This window comes from Peromyscus eremicus, chromosome 19, assembly GCF_949786415.1.
Source record: "Peromyscus eremicus chromosome 19, PerEre_H2_v1, whole genome shotgun sequence".
NCBI classification, from domain to species: domain Eukaryota; kingdom Metazoa; phylum Chordata; class Mammalia; order Rodentia; family Cricetidae; genus Peromyscus; species Peromyscus eremicus.
The window spans coordinates 52,092,299-52,117,840 of NC_081435.1; the positions used below are offsets into that span (position 1 = coordinate 52,092,299).

A 25,542-nucleotide genomic window follows, 5' to 3' on the forward strand; every position below is an offset into this window, starting at 1 on the left:
GAGCAGCCCCCACCCCAAGGCAAATGAGACATGGCTGTACCAGGAGTTGGGATGGAGAGATGTGGAAAGAGAATCAGTCAGGAAAGAGTTGATCTCTCCCTCCAGGTTAAGAAGGATCAGCTATGGGGAAGTATCACATCCTGGGCTTTACAGTGTCTTTATCTTATCAATATTCCTGATAACAGCCAGGGGACAAATAAAGTGATGACCCAGTAAAAGGCAAGTTGACAGGTTGAGATGTGAGAGTTGGCTTGTGCCTGGCCCAGAGCCTCCCTTAGAAACAAATGGTTAAAACCTCAGTCTGGTAAGGAGCCTGCATTTGTAGGTAGGTAGTTGGCTGTTGCTCTTTGCTATCAGTCACAGGTTATGGACAGACCTGTGGATTCTTGTCTGTCCAAAATTACCAAGCTGAGTCAATGGAGTTCCTTCTGGAAAGAGGGAAAAGGCGTGGTGGCATGAGTAGGTCACCATGGATAGGTAAACAGATGATTAAGCCCATCTTTGAGGTAGAAAGGGGCTTTAGGACTTCCTTATGCTCCACATAAGGGGGAGGGAAGGAGGGGACAGTCATAAATGGCTTGAAGCTTCCTGATTCCCACCTGTCTCTCTAGCCTGGAGAATATCCATTAGCTCACCTATCTTCTCCCGGCTTTTCTTCCTAGAAAAGGGGGGAAGAGAAATGGATCTGTTAGTCAGGATGAGATTGGACCATTATCCATTGCAAAATTCCCCTCAGGTAGCTGGAAGCTGGACAGGACTGGCCAGCATTAGGCTGTGGCAAGACTCCATCAACACGGCCTGTGAACATCTGCTGTTATCTGGGGTCTCCGACACATTCCTCCGTTGTAAGGAGTCCCTTGGCACTTCCCTAGTCATTCAGAAATGAGTACATATTGACTGTAGAGTATAATATCTTAACAATACCTGAACCATTTACAGACTACTTGTGTCTCTGGGGATAGCTGGCTCTGTGGCTTGTTTTAAGAATACTGAGATCCGCAGCCTCATGCCACCTGCCATTCCATCTGTTGACTTTTTTTTTTTAGGTTTTCAAAGCAGGTAAAACTTTATTTCATTCTGTTTCTGTTTGCTTATTATAATATTTTAATTTACTCTTTGAGAATTTAATATGTCCATGCAATGTATTTCAATCATAAACCTTCCCTATCCCCACTTCCATTTCTTTACAGATGCCCCCCCTTTTATATCTCTCTCCCAACTTCATGTCCTCATTTTTTTTTATAGCTCATTGAGTCCAATCAACGCTGCCCATATATTCATGGTTGAGGGGCCATCCATTGAAGCATGGTCAACTTATCACACCACTAAAGAAAATTATCTCTTTTTTAAAATTTTATTTATTTATTTATCTATCTATCTATCTATCTATCTATCTATCTATCTATCTATCTATCTATTTTTACAACCAGACCATGGTTTCCCCTCCTTCCTCTCCTCCCAGTCCTTCTCCTCCCCTCCCCTTCCATCCTCTCCCCTCTACACCTCTATCCACTGCTCCTCCATTTCTATTCAGAGAAGCACAGGCCTCCCATAGATATCAACCAAACATGGCATATCAAGTTGAAGGCTGGACAAGGCAACCCAGTATGAGGAAAATGGTCCCAAAAGCCAGCACAAGAGTCAGAGATAGCTCCTGCCCCCACTGTTAAGAGTCCCATCAGCAGACCAAGCTACACAACTGTCATATATATGCAGACAGACTAGGTCAGGCCCATGCCGGCTCCCTGGTTGTCAGTTCAGACTCTGTGAGCCCCTATGAGCCCAGGTTAGTTGATTCTGTGGGTTTTCTCATGGTGTCCTTGATCCCTCTGGCTCCCACAATCCTTCCTCCCCATCTTCTGCAGGATTCCCTGAGTTCTACCTAATGTTTGGCTGTGGGTCTCTGCATCTGCTCCCATCAGTTGCTGGATGAAGCCTTTCTGATGACAATTGGGTTAGGCACCAATCTATGAGTATAGCAGAGTATCCTTAGGAATCATTTCATTGCCTTTTTTTTTTCTTGGCAGCCATCAACTGTCAATAGCTCCTCAGCTTGAGATGGGGATCGAGAGCCCTTTTCCCGTCCATGCTGGTATGTTGGCTGGCTCGCACTTGTAAGGACACCTGCAGCTTCTGTGAACTCATGAGGACAGTTGTCTTATGTCCAGAGACACTGTTTTGCCCTAGTCTTCCCCCAAGCTCTGGCTCTTAGAATGTTTCTGCTCCCTCTTTTGCTATGTTTTCGGACCCTTGGCTGGGAGGGCCACAATGCCGACGTCCCGTTTATGGCTGAGCACTCCACAGATACATGCTCTCCACACCTGGACCACTGACCAGATGACTTTGTGAGTAAAAATCATGAGTTGCCAACTACCAGCTATTGATAATCTGAGCAAGTTCAGTCCTGCTACTTCATTATTTTGGCTTTCTTGGCTTGGTGTACATTGACTGTAACATTGCATTTACTGATGTGTAATCTGGTGACTCTGGAAAGCAATTGGAAAAGCATAGAAAGAAAGTATTGATCTATTATTTCTCTGCAGTGCTGAACATTTTAAGCATTTAATATTTTTCTAAGTATATAAATCTAATATCTATCTAATCTGTCTGTATCTCACCAAATATAATCTGACAGACCAATGTGGACTTCTCCCACACAGTGTAATCACTGTACTAAAAACACAAACAGAAGCTTATCTGAAGGGTGATCAATATTGGTATGAAAATTGAGGGCTACGTGACTAATCCAGAGAAGGGTGAGTTGACAGAGGACTTCAGCCAATGTTTACAGAAGCTATTTGCTCAGATTCTACCAGGTGATAATTGCGCATCACTATTTATTAAGAATCCTCCAGACGAAGGCTCCACCCCCAGGAGGCTGGGGCAGGGCTGGGATCTGAGAACCCGATGTGGCAGTGCCAAGCACTGTGGCCAAGCACATTGTTTCCCACATCTCAGAAAAACCTGTGGGGAGTGTAATGGCAGTACTCCACAGAATCTCTGGAGAGGACTGAACACCGCCCTGCACAGAGGCCCCTCCCCTTGCAACAGGTGCTGTTCTGTGGAAGGCAAGGAGGAAGCTTGTCCACTTATTTCCTTTTAAAATGACAATCATCCTGCCTGATGTGTCTAGCTCGAAGTTGCTGGGGTTAATCCAGTGAGTGGAGACTGGCACTGTGACTTCTTCATTGGACTCAGGAATCCAGGCCCTGAAAGCTTAAGTACTCTGAGGTCCCAAGCTTTAGAAGTGGGAGTCAGAATCTGAACCCGGGCACCTCTAACCCCAGAGCTTTCCATGTAGCCGGTGCTCCTGGAAGATTTTAGGGAGCAAGTAATTCAGACTGAGGCATGTGGACCACTGGGAACAGCATCACCTAGGAGCTCATGTATAGTGCAGAATCTCCACCCACCGTCCAGCCAGGCTGCATCCACACCTGTGTCTGTGAAGTGCTCTTCACATGACTCTGCACACCCTGAAGTTCAGAACCACTTTGATAGATGACCCGAAATACGGCGTGAGAGTCTCAGCATGTGCTGAGGACAACCCGACAGGAACCCACATAATCCAGCAAGCCATGAGAACCTGGTGGGTTGGGCAGGGGTGGGGGTGAACAAGGAAGTGTACACGGGGAAGCTATCCAAGGGTGGTGTGGCAGGAAGTCTCAGTAACTGCTGTCTGAAATCACATGGCCGGGGAACCTCCCCTCATGAGAAAACCACAAACCCTCCAACAGAAAAGTTCTTGTGTGGCTATGCTTTCTTTCAGAAGAAGTTCATTTCTTTTCCTTCCTTCCTTCCTTCCTTCCTTCCTTCCTTCCTTCCTTCCTTCCTTCCTTCCTTCCTTTCCTTCCTTCCTTCCTTCCTTCCTTCCTTCCTTCCCTCCTCCTCCTTTTTCTTCTTAATGAGAGAAGAACAAATCAGGAAGAAATTATTTACCAAAACTGACACGCTCCAGCAGTTTTTCCATCAGAGGTCCCTCTACCCCGGCAGCCCTTGGAAGGTACACATCTCGTCTACTTCAGGAGTGAGTTTTCTTTGTCTCTGTGTGGAAACATAGAGAGCATCCACGAGTTAGGTGAGAGGTTCAGTTTCCAGAGGATTTTCCCTTTGAGTGTTGTCCTTGAGTTAACTCCTCTTTAAGTCCATTCCAGCTGCTATGGCAAAATATCATGAGCTATATGGTGGGTGGTACCATCCTTGGGCTGGTGGTCCTGGGTGCTATAAGAAAGCAGGGTGAACAAGCCACAAGGGGCAAGCCACCAAGCAGCACCCCTCCATAGCCTCTGCGCCAGCTCCTGCCTCCAGGTTCGCACCCTGCTTGACTTCCTGCCCTGACTGCTTTTGAGGATGACCCGTTATATGGAACTGTTAGTGGAATAAAACTCTTTCCTTCTCAAGTTGCTTTTGGTCATGGTGTTTCATCACAGCAACAGAATACTGCCTAAGACAAATTGGTATCAGAAGTTGGATATTGCAGTGACCGAGCTTACCATGTTGATTTCAGAGGGCGGGGAGGACTTTGGCACTTTGGGCTAGAAAAGTCACTGAGCACTGAGGGCTCAGTGAGATGTTCTGAGGAAGCCTGAAAGATAACCATGTTGAGAGCAATCAGATAATGGAGGCCTGGCTTGGAGAGTTTCCAAGGGAAGAACCCAATTCCCTGAGTCAAGATGCCATTTGTCACCACTTGGTGCCAAGTATAACCCATATCCCTGCTCCAAAGAGTAAGTTAGGAATATCAGACGCAATTGGTCACTGCCTTCTAAGGAGCTGCAGACTAAAGGAGAGGGGCTGATGGGTAGAAAAATGTCCTGGTCACATATGTCATTCACACGTAGCTTCTCACGTCTGCTAAATCCAAGCATATGGCAGTAGACATATTTAGGATCCTAAAGGCTGTCATTGCAACGTTGGCTTATTTCTTACCCCTAACCCCCTCCACTCACACAAACACACACCTGTTTTCCTGTTTCAGCCTCACTTTCAAGTGGCCAAAATAGGCTAAACCGACTTTACTGAGATTTGTTTGTTTTCTTTTTAAATGTCTGGATGGACAGGATTCAGGGCAGGATGCTTTCATCTGTCACCTTGTGTTTCCTCCTATTCACAATGTTTGAAGTTGTGTGAATTGAAGCCTTGCCTGTGTGTTTGAAGGGGTGAACTTTAACTCCAGGAGTGACTTCAGCTTAACTGAGAACAGTTCTATTGAATGTGCACAGGGCACCCCCTCACCAACTCTCCCCCTGGTGTCGGGCTTCTTCACCTATGTCACCACAACCAGAGTCACAGAGAGAGAAAGAGGGAGAGGGGGAGAGAGAGAGAGACAGACAGAGAGAGAGACAGAGTTAAGCATGTACAGAGGGGGTGGGAATAAAAGAGAAAAACGAGTTGAGTCAGATCCAAATCAGACTGGAGCAGCCAGCCCTGGCTCTCCTTTCTCCTGCTCCCCATTTGCTAACTGAGGCCTTCCGTCACCAAGACAAACTGGGTTGGTTTGCTATTGACAGTCGGGTAATCTACACACTAAAACTTAACAGTTTCCACCCCCTCTATGACTTTGCCGATGTTTTCAAAGGATCACCGAATCACCGTTGGGTCCTCACACTGCCACTGACTCCTTTCCCTTCTCTTGTCTTTCCCTCAAGCGTGCAAGCGCAAAGAGCAAGAACCTAACAAAGACAGGAACAACTCCCAGAAGAAATCCCGCCTGGTGTTCACGGACCTCCAACGCCGGACGCTCTTCGCCATCTTCAAGGAGAACAAGCGCCCTTCGAAAGAAATGCAGATCACCATCTCCCAGCAACTCGGGCTGGAGCTGACCACCGTTAGTAACTTCTTCATGAATGCCCGGCGCCGCAGCCTGGAGAAATGGCAAGATGACCTAAGCGCGGGGGGCTCCTCTTCCACCTCCAACACTTGTACCAAAGCATGATCCAAGGACTCTCACCTGGGCACAAGTCACCTCCCAATGAGGACAACAGATACCAAAAAGTAAATCAATAAAAACCAAAAACAAACAAACAAAAAAAACCAAAAAAAAAAAAATCACAAAGACATCCGATTCTTAGCTGGGGCCCTTCACTGGTGACTTGAAAGCACAATTCTCCTGAAACTTCTATTCTAGCTGTAATCATAGGCCAGGTGTTCATTTTGTTTTGCTTTGTTTTAAATGGCTACAGAGTCCAAGTGCACGCTGAAAATTAATCTCTTTGAACCAGACACTATCCTCTGAGCATGCTAAGCATCCCAGAGATCCAAATGGGGCCTTCTTGGAGGGAGTTAATTACATCAGGGTGTCCACCAAGCTCAGTATTGATGTAAGCGTCAACCATCCCATTCAGGCCCAGTCAACCTCTTGTCTCCGTTGCCCATGAGCAATAGTGGGAATTTGGCCTGTGTCAAGACACAGCTTAGGATTCCAAGACACTACATCACGAAGAGAATTTAACAACAAGAAAGACCTCATTTGCCTCCCAAGTGCTTAGCTTCTTTATATCACAATACACAAAAGTTCTCAGCCATAACATTACAAAAAAAAAATAAATAAATCAGAATGGTAATTACTGAGCACAAGTTTTAAATATGAAAATCAATAAAAATCCAAGGACCTGTTTTTTCCAACTCAGGCATCTTTTCACTGGATAGTTTAGAAAGCGTTAGGTTGATTTCAGTTTACAATTTTTCTTTTCCTTACCTCCTGGAAATCTCATGTGGTCTTTTGGATCCGTCGAGGGGGGGAAAAAGTCAGTTCACTTGAGCTCAAAGTATCAAGCACAACAAAGATAAAACAGAAATAAGGAAGGTTCTGGTTTCAATGCATCCAGCTTGGCAAGGCGGTCTACATCCGTCTTCACCGTTGTGAAGTCATTAGGGAATCATTGGGAATATGGCTTCAAGCACATTTTGCAGTTTGTTACAAATTCTGTTTGTACATAATGCAGATGCACACTCAGGAGGCCAATTTTAACTGTTACAGTACAGGAGCAAATGCATCGTTTAAGAAGATCTAGATTTTTTTTAGATCATTGCCATGTCCTTGATTTACCAGTCCACCCAGTTCCTCCTATGTGCGTTCCGGCTACCATGCAGTTCATTCTCATCCTTGCTGATTTGTGTTGTCCCTGCCCTATCCCATCGGTGGGGATGTTTCTATTGTTTTCTAGAAAGAAACAGTTTAATAAGCCACATCCTGTTGCCTCTTCCTAAATCTCTTCCGTTGTTGATTCATCCTTGTGAAACAGCCGACTGAATCTGGAGAGAACACAGCACACCAAAGAAGCAGAATACTGCAAACCAAAGACATTTATTACCTGCCATTTTCTAGCCTACAAATACTGTGATTACTTTTAGAGATCAGAACACCTCTGTAACTCCTAGTGGCATGCGGCTCTTGTCTTGGGCTCACCCTCTGGCTGAGCAACCAGCGATACCAATGACATTCACCAAGCATCCAGGCAGTGGTTTTGCCATGCCAGCCCTGGTTGTCTCTTTTCCATAGTGAGTGGAAGAGGGCCCACAGAACTCTGGGAGATTACAAAGGTCACTATGTGCATATTTACCAGTGAATGGCCCCAGGTGGGCACCGTGGGGTGTTCAAAGCAAGCCAAACGCTGCAATGATTCTTTACAGACACTTGAGACTGACTTTTGTATGAATTACTTATTGAAACCAAAGAAACTTTTTCTGCACCTACTTCTGCAACAAACGGAACTGTCCCATTAATTGAGTAAATGATTCCATCAATCACTGGAAATCACCAACAAGAAAAGCACGCTAGAATAAAAACAAAACAAAACAAAACAAAAACACCGAAGACGCACTGTGTTCAAACAGACCTCTTGGGACATTTTTTTTTTTTTTTTTTTTTTTTGGAAGCAGATTTGAAAGAAAGGGTTGAGACAAGAATCAAAACACAGGAGAGCCTCAGTGGCTGCTGCTTCATTTGACAACTCACTCGGTAATCTTAAAGTTGAAGATTGTCTTTAATTTGTGCCTATGCAGTTTTTCAAAAGAACATGGAACAGAGCAACAGAAACCTCAACAGCTACAATACCAAAGATGAGGATTCTCACACCTTTTGTCTCAGTTCATTACCTTCTTTTGCCTGGCTAAAATACTTATAGCGTCATTGATCTGTACAAAGGTAATTGATTTTGTTTCTCTAAGCAACAAAAGGAAAGGGTCATTTGTTTGATTTGATTGCCTCCCTTTAGTTTTTGCTTTATGGCTTTTTAGTCAACATGGAATCCCCCCCCAAAGGTTCCATGGACCCCAAATTTGAGATGTTGGGATACTGAATGATGTTCCCCTCTCTCTTCAGCAGAGTATGGGAAACACTACTGTTTCTTGAATGTTCGTTGCTTCTATGTTCAGAGTCTCATCATTAGGGGAGGGAAGGGGAGCAAGGGTCAAGGGTAGGAGTCTGGGTGATAGGTCCTCTCCAGAGCCACAGAACCAAAGAATTTATAGAGAAATTTACAACCTCATCTTCATGTGACTGCCACATAGTAACAGGGCTTCATTTGGGGGTGGGGAAACATGTAAAAAGAATTGCCAGTTTCTACTTTTCTATTAGCTTTTTAAAAAAAAATCAGCTGTAAAGTTGCATTTCTAAAGAAAGATATAAATATATATATATATATTAAATGTATGAGTACATATATAAACCAACCTGCATTGGTGATAACCCCAAAATTTTGCTGTCCAGATTCATTCCATCTTTTTGTCATAGGCTCCATTCACTGAATGTTCAGTTCATAGCTATTGTCATTTTCCATGCCATTCCAGAGTTAATTTGCCACTGTGGTTGTCTGGCAGTATTCATATTTCTATGTCAACTTATGGGAAAGGGTGAAAGTCATGTTTACGTGTTTCTACATGTAACTTGTTGATGAATGGATTCATGATATAAATGAGTTTTAGTTGTATTTAGTCATCTCTATTCTATGCCTCAACCATGATAAGCAAGGTTTCTCTACCAGATTAGCTCAGAGCTACTGCTGCTGCTAGCAGTGAGGAATTCATCTTCTCTCATTGCTGGGAATGCTTAGTGGTCCGTTCCCATCCTCTGTGGAGTAGAACACCCAGAAATCCACTTTCCCGTAGATGCCCTATCCATCAGAGTAGTCTAGATTCTTCTAAGTGAGCAGACCCACCAGGGACTTCTCATGGGGAAGTCCAGCTCCCTTCGCAATAGGTTGACCAGATGTCCTCAGGGTAGTAATTACCAATCTGTATTGATAAGCTTGAATGCAACCATAGCTGCCACTGGGGTGGGACAGGGTTGTTGGGGGGACGTAGCTCAATCCTGGGGAGAGTCCCAGGTTCCTGTCCCTGGAGAGCCACATCATCAGTTGTCCCACTTCTGTACTTGCTCACTGTGGCTGTCCTATATACGGAGTATCATTTCTAGAGAATGTGGCTCTGTGTGACTTTTGTAATCCGTCCTGCCTAGAGAATTTTTTTCCACTTTTCCCTTGTTTCTCTCTGTCCCTTGCTTATATTCCTTGGACCCTTGGTCAAATGACCAAGAGAAAGTTATATTTTCCTCTGGAAATTGCTCCCATTTCAGCTTGGTCAGGTGAATTTTAACTTGGGTAAACACTAAATGAGTCCTTAAGGTAAATTGTGGCCAACGGGAATGGTGGTTCTGCTTCAATACAGACTGAGGAACCAAGCATCTTACTTTGGTTGGTGACTGACACTAATTAACAGCATTTGGGTCTCCACATCCTTGAAGATGATGGCATGAAGATAAAAGGCAAGAATTTCCCTCCAAGAACTCTTGGTAAATGTCTCACATATCTTAGATCATATCAAAGAGAATGCTTGCTTAAAAAATGTTATACACACAAACACACACACACACAAACACACACACATATATGTATATGTGTCTGTACACATATGCATCAAAATTTTAAGCCGTACAAAGTTTCATTTTGCTAGATAGGTGAAAGGAAAAAAGTACTATACTGAAAAGTTATAGAATTTAATCCAGTGTGGTTTTTTTCCCCAAAGCCTTTAAATTTTTATTTTAAATAAATAGTTTCAGAAAAATAACTATTTGGACTTGGAGATAGCCTATAATCCACATCCTCAATCCAAGAAAAGTTCCAGCCTGCCTCAGCCATCAGCAACAACTGGACACTGTGAAGTAATAGCTCACAACCCAATTTCACATTCTTGGGGTGACAGAAATCCAAATGCTCAAAGCTACTGAGTCAAAGGTGTTTCTCTTTAAGTCTTTGCATAACTAAGCTTTTCGTTTCGTTTTGTTTTCACTGTGATTTTAATAATGGAGATTCAATTCCTTCATTCCCAGAATTCTTTTAAAGGGGAGCCAATAAATTTCTTTTTTTAAAGGACAACAACAACAATAATAAAAATTCAATTCCAGTATTTAAAAGATTTTTCCATAATGTTATAGAGCATTTGGTTTGTGCCACATAGTGGTACAGGCTAGTCTGAGCCAGGAAGGAAAGAACAGGCTTGCATACACAACTCCTGTTTTTCCGAAGGCTCTTGGCAACTTTGGCTTTGGAAATCCAAACTCAATGTCACTTCAAGATAAAGCAAAACGAAAACTAGGTAGTTAAACCTACTAGACTCACACACACACACACACACTCACACACACACACACTTTCCTAAGGCAAGCAATTAGTTCCAAAGCCAAATACTAATAACTTAATTTTAAATAAGCAAACACTGTCTATGCTGGGCATCCATGTTTTAGTGCCAGTACATCAAAATTGAGCAGATTTTTAAACAAACAGCCACTATTTAGTAGATACAAAGAGGAACTGTCCTATTATTAAAAAATGTCTAGGGATATGTCTGTTAGCTTGATATTATCAAAATATCATGGAAATACACTTTTAGAGGAAATGGGTCTTCAGGAGCTTGTCTAATTGGAATTTTTCAAAATCTACAAACAGACTAAGGTCCAAGATTGTTAGAGAATAATAGAGTCTATTGAAAACGGGGAAAGTAGATAGCAGCTGTGGTTAGTTAATGTTGACCACATGGCCCAGACACTACTTTGACAGTACCTCTTGTAGATTCCTACCCAATCAGAGCTGATGTTTTACTGTCCTGTTGATGCTCTGATTCAAACTTGCTGGCCTAACCAAGTGAGGGGAAAGCAGACAAAGGGATAGAGCCTTTCTGATGGTTGTTTGCAAAGCTGGACAGCTCAACAGACAGTTCTCTGCAGTTTAGCCAACCAGAGAGTCCAGTTGTAAAATAAGCCAAAGTAAATCCCCACTTAAGAAGAGCAGTATCCCAGGTGGCTGCTTGAACTATGGATGCCCTAATTCCTAATTTCTATCTACACTTTGTTTCTTTGCAAGGTAGGGGGCAAGGGTAGGTGGTTGATTGGTTTGTTTTAGAAAGTCCCAAGTACTTGTGAAACAAAAAAATTAAATTCTTAAAATAACAGGATCTCATATACATAGATAGATACAAAACTTTTCATTAAGGCCCATGGGTTATGCTGGGAGTCCACAGGACTTTAAGCATTCATCAATCTCAATTACCCAAGTAACCAACAGTCATAGGAAAGTGAAAGGTCTAGGTCTAGAGCCCAGGCTCTACCTCTGTGGACTTTGAGTTAGGTTGATTAACATTAACCAGTTTATACTTTTTAGTGGAGAAAAATGTATGTAAGAAAAAAAATATCACCATAGGCTTGGTCATTCCATGGGAATTTTCCATTTGGTTCCATTTTTAGCAATGGGAATTTTACATGGCGTAGACCTTGGTAGATAAGTTTGCCTGACACTTATACTGTCTGTGGGCTTGGATGTATACAGATCTAGATACATATTTCAACATAGATCCTCATAATTAACTTTACATCCACATACATTGCCTAGAGGTGTCTAGATGTGTACATGCAAGTGTGTACAGACATGCTTAATACATATATATATTGTAATCTGTTACAATAAATAAATTTCAAATCATCATGCAACATGTATATGATACTTTGACAATGTACCTTGTCTTATTATTTATTGTAATGCTGAAAACCAAAGTGCAGAAATGTAAGCAAAAGTATCCAACATCATCATTCATCATGATACTTGAAATTACTTTCATTTGGGTCCAGCAAGGACAAACAACTCATAATGGAACATTAGATATTATTTAATTACCTGTGTTAGATGTTTGATGACTTTGGTTGAATAGCTTTATTCTGAGTCTCTCGTAACTAAAGCTAAATCCAAAGACCTGAAAAAGAACAAAAAAGGGGTTGGAGGACTCAGAGTCAAGTCAAATCAATGGCAGACAGTGGGCTCTGGTTTCCAGGGTTGAAACAGTGGTGGTATGAGCATGTGGAGGTTAACTAACTGGGGTGGTGATTTTTTTCCCTCATGTTTGTCCCATCAAAGTGATCTTTAATGTGATAAAGCTTTAGAAGTCATACTTTGCTGCTTTATTTTGACTTAGAATATAGAAAGAAATGACCCATTTTGTCCATCAAAAGAAAAAAAAAAAACGAAGACAGCCCATCCTCCACCCCTCAGCTATATTTTCACGTGTCTCTTTCAACTGTGACCCAACAAGCTGTTAATATAATTAATTTATTTAAATTAGTTTCTTATACACTAGCATGTAGGATTTGGGTAATTATTTAATTCTCTTTCCTTAGTTTGATTTTACTCCTTGTTCTTATTTATCAAGACGTAGAGCAGTGATGCATCTGAGATGCAAAACCTTAGCTGTCCTCCTCCTCTAGTGGAGTCTGCTTCATAAAGCAGTGAACTTCTGTTACAGACAGGGAAGAAACATAGGTTACAAGGAAAATGAAAAACAATCTGGGGGTATTTCCCCTTGCTGGATTAACTTTTGAAATGGTTTAATGGTTATTAACTTATTTAATTTAAGTTCACAGTGCCACCGGGTGCCAGGTGAACTTCACCTCTTAATTACCGGGGCCCTCAGAGCCTTTCTATGGTAACTTATTTATTTAACTTATTCGGCATCTGTGACAGATGCGCTGTATAGTTTGTGTTTGTTATTTAAAACAACAGAGAGCGAGCACTGCGGTCTGTTTGCTGTCAGAACAACAGAGCAGATGTGTGGACAAGCAGTGACCTGCTCAGCCTGAACCTGCTTCAGAACCCTCGAGCTGAGATCCAACTTCACCAGCCCGGATTTCGGGGCTTCTATACGGAAACTGGAAAAATAAATTAAAAAAAAATCATAAACCAAAAAGAGAGAACCCTTACACTAGCTGCTTCCAAGAAAGAACTCAGTGTGCGTGTAAAGCAACAAAACAAAAAGGGAAAAAAAAGCAGAAAAAAAAAGGAAAAAACGGAAAAACTTTCTATTTGTAGTGAGAACCAAAGAAGGCTACCTCACTGACTTTTTCCATTTGTAATTTTAATCGTGTTGATGACACCAAAGATACCAAAGATTCCTTTCTCTGTGCGGTCTGCATTTTGCTTGTGCTCTTTTATGATTTGAACTCTTCTTTCTGACATATGGTATGTACAGCCACAGCTCAGACACCCCAAAGAAACAATGATGTACGCGAAGGGGGCTGCTAACCTGGAGAGGGATATTTTCTGTGTCTCTGGCCTTTGCCTGCTGCCTCCCCCGCATCCCCACCCCCTACATGTTCAGGATGCAAGTCGGGATGCTGCTGTCATTGGATTCTTTAAAGTTCCCGTTCCAATTTGGTGAAGAAGACTGCTTGGAGGTGGTGGCCTGCAGGCCTAGTTGTGACCTCTGTTTCCTGGAGCTGTCACAGGGAAAAGTGCCGACCAAGCTAATGCAACGACAGAAATAAGCACTGGCTAGGAGAGCTGGAAGGGACTTTAGAACACATCCAGTCACCACCGCCCACCCCACCATGGCCAGGTTGAAGTAGTTATCTAAGTCCAGTAACCCCAGAGCCAAAGCCAACCCATGCTTCCTGGCTCCAGGTCCTATGTGCTGCCTCTTCTGTGGTGCTCTGCAGGTTCTGCCTGACATTGGTCACACGCTGTCAAGTCGGAAAGTAGTCATTCTTTAATACTTTCATCCTCTAAGAATATTATTCAGGTACCTATACTTTATATGATATATCCAGAGTCATATATGATCTTTTGCTTAGTAACATGGCCAGACTTGAACTTCCAGGGTTCACTCAGGGTGTCTGCCCTGGGAAGCATATGGACCCAGATAGTAAGATGACTTTTGAACCCACCCATTACAAAATTTTGAATAAATAAGCTTGTAATGAGTGGAAGGAGAAAGCACAATCTCGACCCACTGAGTTTAATGGCTATGGCTATTCTGAAGTCAATATTTATCAAGCAAGGGAACTTAATTATCATTTTCGGTAGGATATTTTAGCTGTCAGCTTTTTTGTTTGTTCACTTTTTTCCTTTTACTGGAAAGTGTTCCCATTACACTTCTAAATTAATTTTATTTATAAGTTAAATATAAGCCTTACATTGTTTGATACTAAAATGTATCAAACATCAATGAAAAATATCCCGGTATCAGAAGAATGGATCTACCAGTTTAAATAACGGTTACTTAAAGTTACTTCTCTCCTTTTTTCCTTACCAAAACTTAATTGGTCTCCTTTAAGTTTCTTTAGATTCTATTAAATGACTAAATCACTATTAAGATCATTCACCAATGTGACTGAAACGTTAGCCAGTGAATCTTTTTCAGCTTTCGGGATTTAGGTACACACCAATTCCATCTCTAGTCCACAGAGCTCTTTATTGAATACTGCGATTTTACATGTCACATAATAGTTATCACTGAGCTTTTAAAGATACTATTAGATAAAGCTAAGAAGGGAAGATCAATTAACTCATCAGTTCCATACACCAACAGAGTATAGCTGATAAAAGAATTTAAAACAGACGTATACACTATGAAACACATAGCCTTTCTCTTTCTCCTTCTTCTTTTTAAAGACAGGGTCTCATGTGGTCCAAGCTAGCCTTAAACTAATTGTATAGATAAGGATGGCTTTGAACTTCCAATTCTCCTGCCTCTGTGTCCCTAGTTGTGGGACTGCAGTTGTGAACCACCACCATGTCCGGCCAGTTGTCTTTTTTCTGAAGTTTGCAAGCTCCATCCTGGCGTATGTGGAAGTCCTTTCCCACCTAGATAGAGACTAAGATTCCATGGTCTCCGTATACAAGGCAAACCTGCCAGGCCTTCTTTCCAAGCAGCCTATCACCAAATTCCTAGTGGAAGCAAACCTTCTCAGAAATACCTGGGAGACAACAAATTCACTAAGCATCGGGAGTAGTTGTTCCCTGTAAGCAACATCGCCTTCCCCAGCCTTCCTACCACTGAGCCCCTAGGACAGAGAACCTAGAAAGAGCAATGGCAGCCGGAACACAGAAAACATCTCAATTGCCAGACCCTCCCTCTTCGGCGACCCACCCCCACCCCCACCCCCACCCCAGCCTCATGCTTCACTTGCAAAGTGTGACATAAACCACAAGGGACGAGTGCCTTGCTTGAACCAAAGCAACGATTTAGCCAGTCTGGACCTCTCTGTGCTTTTTTTAATCCTTCCTGTGAATACCTCAGCTGCAACCGGGCCTCCACACCAGTAAATTGGTGGGCTTACCGTACTGCGGTGCTTTGCAATGCAACCCTGCAAAGAACAAGATTTGTACTAATACCAAAGCTTCTTTCTCGACGTCTCTTCCTTCTGCCTCCCCGTCGTCCCCCTTTTCTAGTCCCTCACGGTTCCAAAGCTTTAATATGAACCTGGGCATGTTGGCAATGCAGACCGCGTAATTCCTTACCGAATTTTCTCAGATATACCTCATAGATAATAGTGTTTAGAGTAATGTTATTATAGCGTATGTAATAAATTATTCACTGTTTTCTTTTGGTAACTGTGATTTAAAAAAAGAAAAAAAAGAGGAAAAAAAAAGCTTTATACAGTTTAGGTCGTGCTTTTGTAATAGATGACAATGTGCGCTTAAAAAGGAAATGTATGTGCTTTTTATTTTTCTTCCCCCCACCCCTTTGGATTTTATTTATTCTGGATTGGGGAAAGATGCAGAATGAGCCCAAAGTTTACAGTTTCATATTTTGCTGAAGAAACAATCTGTGTTCATTTGCTTTGTTGAAAAAAAAAGTTATTTTCTACATTTGTGCTAATTGTTCTGTGTTAACAGTGTAGTATTATAATTAGCAACTGCCAATCAGTGCTATAATTTTATGCATGAGGCTAAAAATTTAGCAGTGTGATGCATTGTGGTCTTACTAGCAACATTTTTCATTTTGTACTAGATCTTCCCCTTTGGTTCAATGGACATTATTTATGCATGGGCGTCTCTCATTTGTTAGCAGTCGTGAACAGTTGTGTATACATTAAACTGTGAAAAATGTACACAGTTTGGCCTCAGACAGTGATAATACTGGTTTTCTTGGGAGATGAAAATACCTTTACATCTGTTGGGATTTCAAAATGAGTCAGATTGAATCAGGCTTGAATTTTATAATGAGAAAGGTCATCCAAGTTGGAGTTCACCTACTCGACCCCCACAAATTGGGACCCTCATAACCCAGATAGATCACTATATCTGAGAGTTGAAAATGAGCAGTAGAGAGCAACTCACCTCTGCATTTTTAATTTCCACTAAAAGGAGTTTTAGCTTTATGTTCATGACCTCAGACCTATTGGGCCATGTATACAACAATGCTAATTCATCTAGGTCTCTCTTTCCCGGATTTTCCCATGGGGACTGGCTTCTTCTAGGATTCTGTTGTCAGTTCCCAGTAGAAATGCATGTAGCGTCCATATCAGTAATTCATCCCTGGCCTTTTGGTACATTCTCACAGATAATCCCACCAGCTATTTGGACAAGAATATATGGCCATTCCCTAAACGTTCCCTCATGTGGCCCTGTCATTTTTTTCTCCTTAAGGTCAGAAATGACTCTAGATTCCTTTTTACAAAGTTATACCTATATTCTAAAGGGGAGTATAAGAATTTTAGAACCGGGCCGGGCGGTGGTGGCGCACGCCTTTAATCCCAGCACTCGGGAGGCAGAGCCAGGCGGATCTCTGTGAGTTCGAGGCCAGCCTGGGCTACCAAGTGAGTTCCAGGAAAGGCGCAAAGCTACACAGAGAAACCCTGTCTCGAAAAACCAAAAAAAAAAAAAAAAAAAAAAAAAAAAAGAATTTTAGAACCAATTTAGGAAAACCATCTTGGTTTGAATTCCCCAGTCTTTAAGGTCTCTCTAGCTCAAAAATTATTTTTCAGTCCCAGTGGATTGGGCAAACATATTCTTATATTTGGGTTCTGAGATCCATTCTTGAGTTTCATACCTATTTCCTACACCAGTATGCTCCCCATAAAGCCAAATCAACTGCCAAGTTCCGCAGTTCTGCAGGAGAGAACGAAGATAAGGAAACAATGGTGGGAACACAGCAGTCTGCCGTGCAGAATATTGGAAATCACCAACAGCAGAAGGTTGCATGTGTGTCTGTCAGTGAGTATGTTGGAGATGTTCTTTCATTGATGCAAAGGAACGGCCTTATAAGTAGGTTGTGATGATGAAAGCTTTGTAATGTAGTCTTTTTGTTTGTTTGTTTGTTTCCTTTTATTAATCTGCCAAAGATGGGAATGGATACAAGAACTTTAAAATCAGCTTTTGTAAGCCAGTTGTTGATTGTAATAGTGTTTAATCTTCCAGAAAGCTTTACATATTCTTCTGCAATAAGTCAAGTCACTATTTGTTTCCCTAAGTTCTCTTCACACTCACAAGCCTGCAAACTGTTCCTTATGATGCAGATGTAATAATATCGTCAACGTTCTAATGTATTTTTGATCCAAAGCAGACAAAGGGGTATGTGAGACATGAGCATGCCTGGCCTTCTTTACTACAAGCAACACAGGGGTCTGGCTCATTAGAATTTGCCAAGAAGACTTGTCTTATGAAATTTGAGGTATATTTTGTTATGCAGTTTTATTTCCTTTTTTTTAAACTGTGGAAAGTGATACGTTGAATCAAGTATAAGCTGAGTTTTCCAGACAACTGAAGTAGCTACATTGTGAATGTTATTTTGTTATTAAAGGGTTTTTACTCAATCTTTGTGCCAATGAATGTCCTTTTCCTTGGAAACACAAGAACCACGGAATTACCTCTACTTGGCCTGGATTTTCCTCCTGTGGAGGTATGTGGAGCTGGCCTGGGAAATAAATGGTAATGCCTGGGCTTAAAAGGTAGGTTTGGGGCTCTAGGAAGAGATCTCCATGTCTATCAGCTTTAAAGAGACCTAGGTCCAAATTTTCCATCCTCAACCTCTCAGGACCCCAATACATCTCTAAGAGCCCTTGAGCAAATGCCAACATAAAGTTAGGCCCCAATTCATACAGGAAAGGGAAGGGGGAGAACTTGGTGATCATGCATCATCTGTGAGCCGCTAAGTATACACACACACACACACACACACACACACACACACACACACACACACACAGGCTCCACCCAGGGGAAGCCTGGGCCTTCACCAAAGGACTTTCTTCCATATTGACTCCTGCAAGGGATTCAGTTATTCACTCAAGCCAGGAGAAGGCACTTGCTATCAGTAGGCTTCCCAGACACCTTCTGCATACCACTTACCTATCATATCTATAATTTGGGGGGCAATTCCTTAAGAATCAAAGGTATGATTTTCTAGTGTTTGGTTTCTAAATGATTGTAGCTCCACAATTCTTAGACCTGAAAGCTTGCAGGTGAGAAAAAGAGATTCTTGGTCTTCCTGTATCTCAGAGGGGCCAGGCAGGTTACTCACATAGTGGATGGTGTTTAGGGGCCAGTTGAACCACAGCAACCGAGCCTACCAGAACCATGGCCCACCAATGCCTATTTTATTTCTGCTCGAAAGTCCTTTTCAAAAAAGTTGTAGAACGTGGGTTATTCTCCCATTTCCTTTACTTTGGCTACATTTGGCATTTAGCTTGACTCAGTTTTCTATCTAGGACAGGTTCCTTTTCAGATAAGGTCAGGGAGTCTGCTATTTGAGGAGAACAGTTCAGTATATACAGGCTACCTAGCTAACAGATAGTCACATAATTAGAAAACCCTTCCTGAAATGTAAAATACAACCCCCCCCCCGTCCCCCACCCAACTGTATCGTTTTGTGTCACACAAGCCCAAACAGTGTGAGCCAGTAGCCCATCATGAAAGGTTATAAAACACCTGGCTTAGTGGATTTCCCAAAACAAGAACACAAGCTTCAGGCTTGAGAAGTTTTAGTTAGGTGAGAGCTACGGCAATTTGGAGCCCAGGGGATATGGCATACGGCACCATCTTGTTAGGCTGCTTCTAATCACCACCTCCAATCAACAAACCTCTTTTTCTTCTCAGTGCCCCAAAAAAACCGTTTGGTGTCTTCTCTACAGAGCAGGATGTCAAAGAATGGCATGGGCCAGGGGACTCAGGAACTGACCACCATTCTAGTGAGTTCTCATCGGCATGTTCTCAAAGAAAGTGTTTCCGTGGATTGCAGGAGAAGGAGCCCCCCTCCCGACTTCTTGTTTGAATAGTTCTCCCAGGTCAGTGCTTTATTAGCATAGATCTGTGGAATCTTTCTCGCTCAGTGAATTCTTCCTGCTCACACCAAAGAGAAGTAAAACCAAGTTCCCATACATTTTCTTGTATCCGGTTTTGTTCTTAGGATCCACCTCTCACATTAGGCCCTGCCCCCACCCCGGATGTTTCCTTTTGGTTCAGAAACCACTATTTAATTTCACCTGCTGGCCTGTGTGCCTTTAGTCGTCCCTTCTAGTTTTTTGGTTGCTTTATGGTGGTACTTAAAGGTGACAGTCGTGAAAAAAAGACGAGTAGAGAGAGAATTTGCCCCCACCTCTTTTTAAAGTTCGAAAAATGGACGAGATCCGTGACGTCACGGGGGCGTGGCTATGGAGTGGGGGGGGGGCTCCCTGCTACGGCCCTGGCTGTGCTTCCAGCCGAGGCTGGCCATTCCAGGACTCTACCCCTTTAGTGGAAACCCAACTCCTTGTCATAGATCTTCAGCCAGACTCAGAGAGGCCAAGAGACCCCAGTCATGCGCAAAACCGTTATCTCCGGAAAACCGGAGGTTTTAGTCAACTTCTTTAAGTCCCATTAATCAACCCCTCTTGTGTTGAAAACCAGGAAACCATACTCCCTCCTATTCTGAAGAAAAGCCCCGGTGCTGACTCTCAGCCTCCTTTCCTCCCTGAGTTATGTTTCCAAGCACGTTATACCCAGGTTTTACCCCAGCTCAGACATATAAAGTCACACATGGCGCTGAAATAGTTTCCAGGGTTGGTCAACAGGGTATATATTTGGTGGCTGCCCTGAAATCCTGGTGGGAGTGAGGCTCACGCTTTATTATTGAGAATGAATAATCATCATAGTCATCATACGCTCAGCCCTTCGTAAGTCCCCAGTCCTTTCTTTTTGGAAGATTTCTTTGAATGTTGATTGCATTTTCAAGATGGCTCATTTCCCCCACCCTGATGTTTGATCTGCAAGGCTGCTTACACTGGATTATTTCTATTTTTATTCTATCATTAAATGGTAGTGCTGTAAATCCTACAATTAATGTCAAATAAACTGCTTTAATTCATTGATCATGGCTCAGTTGCTGTCTTTATTTCTCTGTCTCTGTCTCTGTCTCTGTCTCTGTCTCTCTCTCTCTCTCTCTCTCTCTCTCTCTCTCTCTCTCTCTCTCTCTCTCTGTGTGTGTGTGTGTGTGTGTGTATGTGCATGTGTGTGTGTTTTCTTCTTCCAGCATGTGGGTTCCAGAGATCAAACTCATGTCCTCCGGCTTGGCTGCAAGTATCTTTACCAGCTGAGTCATCTTGCAGACATTTCTTTTTATTTTGATTGAAAGAACTAAGCATTATTCCTCCTATTGCAGTTTCGTAGAGAACAGCAAAGTTTTCCTACCTGGATCAGGACACACAGCACATCCTATGATCAACTAACCTGTCATTCTTGTTATCAATCACAAAACACTTAGGGATGCCTGTCAGTTTTCTTATTCTTCACCCATTAAAACATAAGAGATAGCCTGTTCTATCCTGCCTTGCCCTTGTTCAGATGAGATCACATGTGGCAATTCAAAAGAATTGTCACCTATGAAAGAATCAAAACACATAGACAAGCCTACATGGAACTGGGAGGCCTCACAGTGAACCTAGATTCTGCCAAAATATATAGCTCACAATTCTAGTAGTTGCCAGGTTGAGTTGACCCCAGCTAAGTGGTTCTTTGATCCTGACTATGCTCACTCATGTATCTGCCATCAGTTCTCTGTTTGACTGGGATCTGGCTAGACTAGGGTGGCATTAGTTTGGACAACTCTAATTTTTAATCTCACAGTTAGCTGGGCTCAGCTGCATTCCAGGATTCAAAGAAAGCACCAAAAGCTCCTTAGGGCCCAAATGTGAACCTGATAAAGTCACTTCTGCTGTATCCTGTTGACGGAAGGAAACCAACGTCTCTTCCAGATTCATAAGGGAAAAATGGGATAGCTTCACTTCTTAATGGGAGAAGCTAAAAGATCACACTGTCAAGAGAAGAGTCTGATTGTGGCCATGTTTTACAATCCATCACAATCAGTGTTTTTTCAAAAGCTCTCCCATAGATTCAAATGCTCAGCTAAGTTTTCAAAGGCCAGCAAAATCTTGTGTTTTCTTGTTTTGTTTTGTTTTTTTTACAATACCAACCCTTATTCTTATGGGTCGATTCTCTCAGATGCTGTCATAATGATCATGAACTCACTTTATGAAGATACAATTTACAGCTTTCAGATTTGCAGAGCAGATATCATCTAGACTGGGCTAATACAGGTTAAAAAAAAAAAAAAAAAGAAGCCATCCACAAACCAGAGTGAGTCAGGCACATGTTGACTGTGAAAATTATCTAGAGAACACATAACCCCTCCTGGCTTATATCAAGACTGAGCCATATGACCACTGGACCTCTTCCACATCTGCTACACTATGACACCATGACCTACCACTGTTGCTCAGAAAATGAAGCTGTGATTACAGCGGGCATACATCAAGACTGAGGGTCCCTGATTTCTACTGAGACCCTTATATTTTTATATATATATAAAAAAAGACATTCCAGACCCTGAGAGGTAAAGCAACACCTTGGATAACACAGTCATGGAATAAAGACTTACAGCAATTCTCCTGCCTTAGCCTCTTGAATGCTAGGACAGTAGGGGCACACCACTGCACCTTGCTCAACAATTAGTCTTGGCTAATAGAAGAATTAAAAAATGTGTCTGTTGTTCCCATAAAGACCATTCATACAAATTGCCATGACTGACAGCTTCAATTTGGTCATAACCAACACATGTTCTTTTGGTGGCTAAATGTCGCTGCTCAAAAGCTTTGAGTTGCCACATGTGTTGGCACAACCTGTAATCTAGCACTAGGGAGTCAGAGGCAGGAAGAGCTCAAGTTTGAAGTCAGTTTGGACTACACAGCAAAAGGTGAGGGTTGATAAGATAGGTCAGTGAGTAAAGGTGCTTGTCAAGCCTGATGACCTGAATTCAATTCCTGGGACCCATATAGCAAAAGGAGAGAACCAACTCCTGCAAGTTGTCCTCTGACTTCCACGTACACCCCGTGGAGCACACACAAACACACACACACACACACACACACACACATAAAGTTTAAAAAAGAAAAAAAAGGAAAAGAACAAAATAATTCAGATGGGTGTCAACGGATGTTTTCTGTCCCAACTGCCCTGTCCCAAATAACCAGCTCAGAGGCTGAATATGAATTATGAATGCTTAACCAGTAGCTCAGGCTTGTTACTAGCTAACTCTTACATTTAAATTAACCCATTTCTATTTATGTATTGTCCCGTGGCTCATGGCTTTACCTGCCCTCTAGCATGTCTTGCTTCCTGGGCAGCTGGATGGCATCTCCCTGACTCCGCCCTCCTTCTTCCCATCATTCTCAGTTTGACTTTCCTACCTAACTTCCTGCCCAGCTACCAGCCTGTCAACTTTTTATTAACCAATAAGAGTAATACATATTTATAGTGTAGAAAAGGATTGTTCCACAGCAGATGGGCAAGATTTATACCTGGTATCGTGAGTATGCTATGTCAGAAATATAGATGAACATACTTGTGTCTTTACACAATATCAGAATTTATTCAGTAACAATTCACTAGGTTTCATTGGTGGCTGTTGGCCAAATAGTCCCATTTTCATGGACACCCTGGCTAAAGCAAACACAGGTTCTTTCAGTCCAATCTTAATTATTAATATTAGTTCTCAGACCACACATTATACATCCATTGCTAAAATCCCTTCCCTGGGGAAGATGTAGACAACACCTCTCCTCCTTCTAAGGTCCTAATGACAAACCAAGGTATGACTCCACCAGAGTCCAAACATCTTAGTAGGCTTACTTACAGAGCAACGGGTGAGCAGTTACTAGAAGGAACACGGGTGACCTTAACTGCCACACTGGAAGATCCAAACCCAGTGGGGATGATGGCTTTCCCCTGCATAGATGGAGCCCTCTCCCCTCATCCTTTCCCATCTATATCCTTTAGCTCCTCCCACAAGGCCCCAAGTATGCAAGTAAAGCAGAGTTTCTTACAACTGGTCAGTGTTAGGTCTCAGAAACCCAGAACAAATGGCTAACTGGTGTCTATTACCATATCAAAGTAGATGCTGGCCAGCTCTCCCAACATCACTCAGTACCAGTGGCTCCTCTCAGCACTCCTCACCCCACCCCCTACCTAAGGCCCTCTCTCGGAGGGGCTGGGCTTCTGCTTTCCTTCTCCAAGCCTGATCCCTACATAACTAAGCTTTTTTGGTCTCTTGCTCTCTTGGTCCCAGGGAAGCATCTCTTGGTCAACAGCTCCTGTCTTGTTCTCTCCTCATCTCTTCTTTCACAGTCCAGTTTAGTCTGCCAGCCATGTTCAGCCTGGACTCTTCCCTCTGCCTGCCTTCTCCCTTATATCTACAATGGGAATCTTCTGCATACTTTAGGAGTTTATTTCATTTTTTCATTCATTGGATGCTGAAACCTGGGATTGGCATAAATGAGCTCCCTTCTGAAAGACTCTGCCTCTCTAAACCTAGCTGCTAGGTATATATGTATTATATTTAAGGTATATATGTATTATTTGTTGGTGCTGGCTTCTGCTACCCACCATATTTGATTCCAAATTCTAGAGTCAGCCTCTTCAGCCACTTCTTCCCTCCACCTGCTCTAACCATCCATCTCTCCTCACCTACTCAGTAAGAGTCCTCTGGCTGGCTCCTGGAGCCTACTACACCCTCCAGGGTACCCACTACCAGAGTGCCCACTTCATGAGTGTAAGACATTTACCCTGTTCTCCACATCTCCCCCTGGGAGCTGCCTGCTACAGCCCACAGCTTCTCTATACCCTTGTAGCCTCTACACTATTGGAACCCTCCCTTGGGTGGAGTCCCGGCTTGTTCCTCCTTGTCCCTCATGACTACACTGTTCTCTGTCTCTCAGCTCCATCTTGGAGCTTATTAGACCCACCCCCCAGAGTAGAATGAATTCATGTCACAACCTTCCTCTTTTTTTTTTTTTTTTTTTTTTTTTTGTTTTTTTGAGACAGGGTTTCTCTGTGTAGTTTTGGTGCCTGTCCTGGATCTCGCTCTGTAGACCAGGCTGTCCTTGAACTCAGAGATCCACCTGCCTCTGCCTCTGGAGTGCTGGGATTAAAGGTGTGCACCACCACTGCCCGGCATACCCTTCCTCCTTTTTTCTTCAGACTCAATCCCTTCCTCAGACTCAGAGAGTTTGTTAAAGCTTTCTGTCTTGCTGCAAATGGCTTGGCCTCAGTAGAGCTCAATGGCCAAAGATGGCGCATTGGAGTTCCAAGTTCTGGACTGCAACAACTTGTGCCACTGCATAAACAAATGATCCCAGAGCTTCTCAGTTCTACTGTTGTTCAACTTTCCACTCTTGAAAATATTTTATCTTTGTGATTTCTCTGTGCTCTTCACTCAAGAAGTCTATTGTGTAAACAGTCTTTATCTCAAGATTTGTAAATGAATTGAGTGGTTAAAGAATCTGTAAAATTGGTAACAAAAGTTAGCTTAAAACTTGTAACAAAAAGTTGCTAGTTAAAAAATCTATGCATTGCTGGGCGGTGGTGGCACTCGCCTTTAATCCCAGCACTCTGGAGGCAGAGCCAGGTAGATCTCTGAGTTCAAGGACAGCCTGGTATACAGAGCAAGATCCAGGACAGGCACCAAAACTACAAAGAGAAACCCTGTCTCGAAAAACCAAAAAAAAAAAAAAAAATGCATAGGTAACTTTAATTTCCTACAGCATATTATATGTGATTCAACTCTTGTAACTTGGATTCAATACTTGTTTAAAAAATAGATCTACTAGAAAACTAGATGTTTTAAATAGCAACCATGTAACCTGCCTCCATTTTGGCTGATGACCTCATCAAGATGGAAACAATCATGTGACTGGCAGCTGCTGTGAGATGTCTTTCTGTATACTGTAAATATGTGTTGCTCTGATTGGTTGAT

At 42.5% G+C, this 25,542-nt stretch overlaps 1 protein-coding gene across 1 annotated transcript in view; it reads left to right on the plus strand.

The window, feature by feature from the left end:
- Positions 1-5,932, plus strand: part of Onecut2 (one cut homeobox 2) — a 43,731-nt gene extending 37,799 nt beyond the window's left edge. Inside the window, exon 2 of the mRNA XM_059246528.1 lies at positions 5,646-5,932. Coding sequence (XP_059102511.1) covers positions 5,646-5,932 — 287 coding nt within the window. The remainder of the gene's footprint in view (positions 1-5,645) is intronic.
- Positions 5,933-25,542: the final 19,610 nt, after the last annotated feature.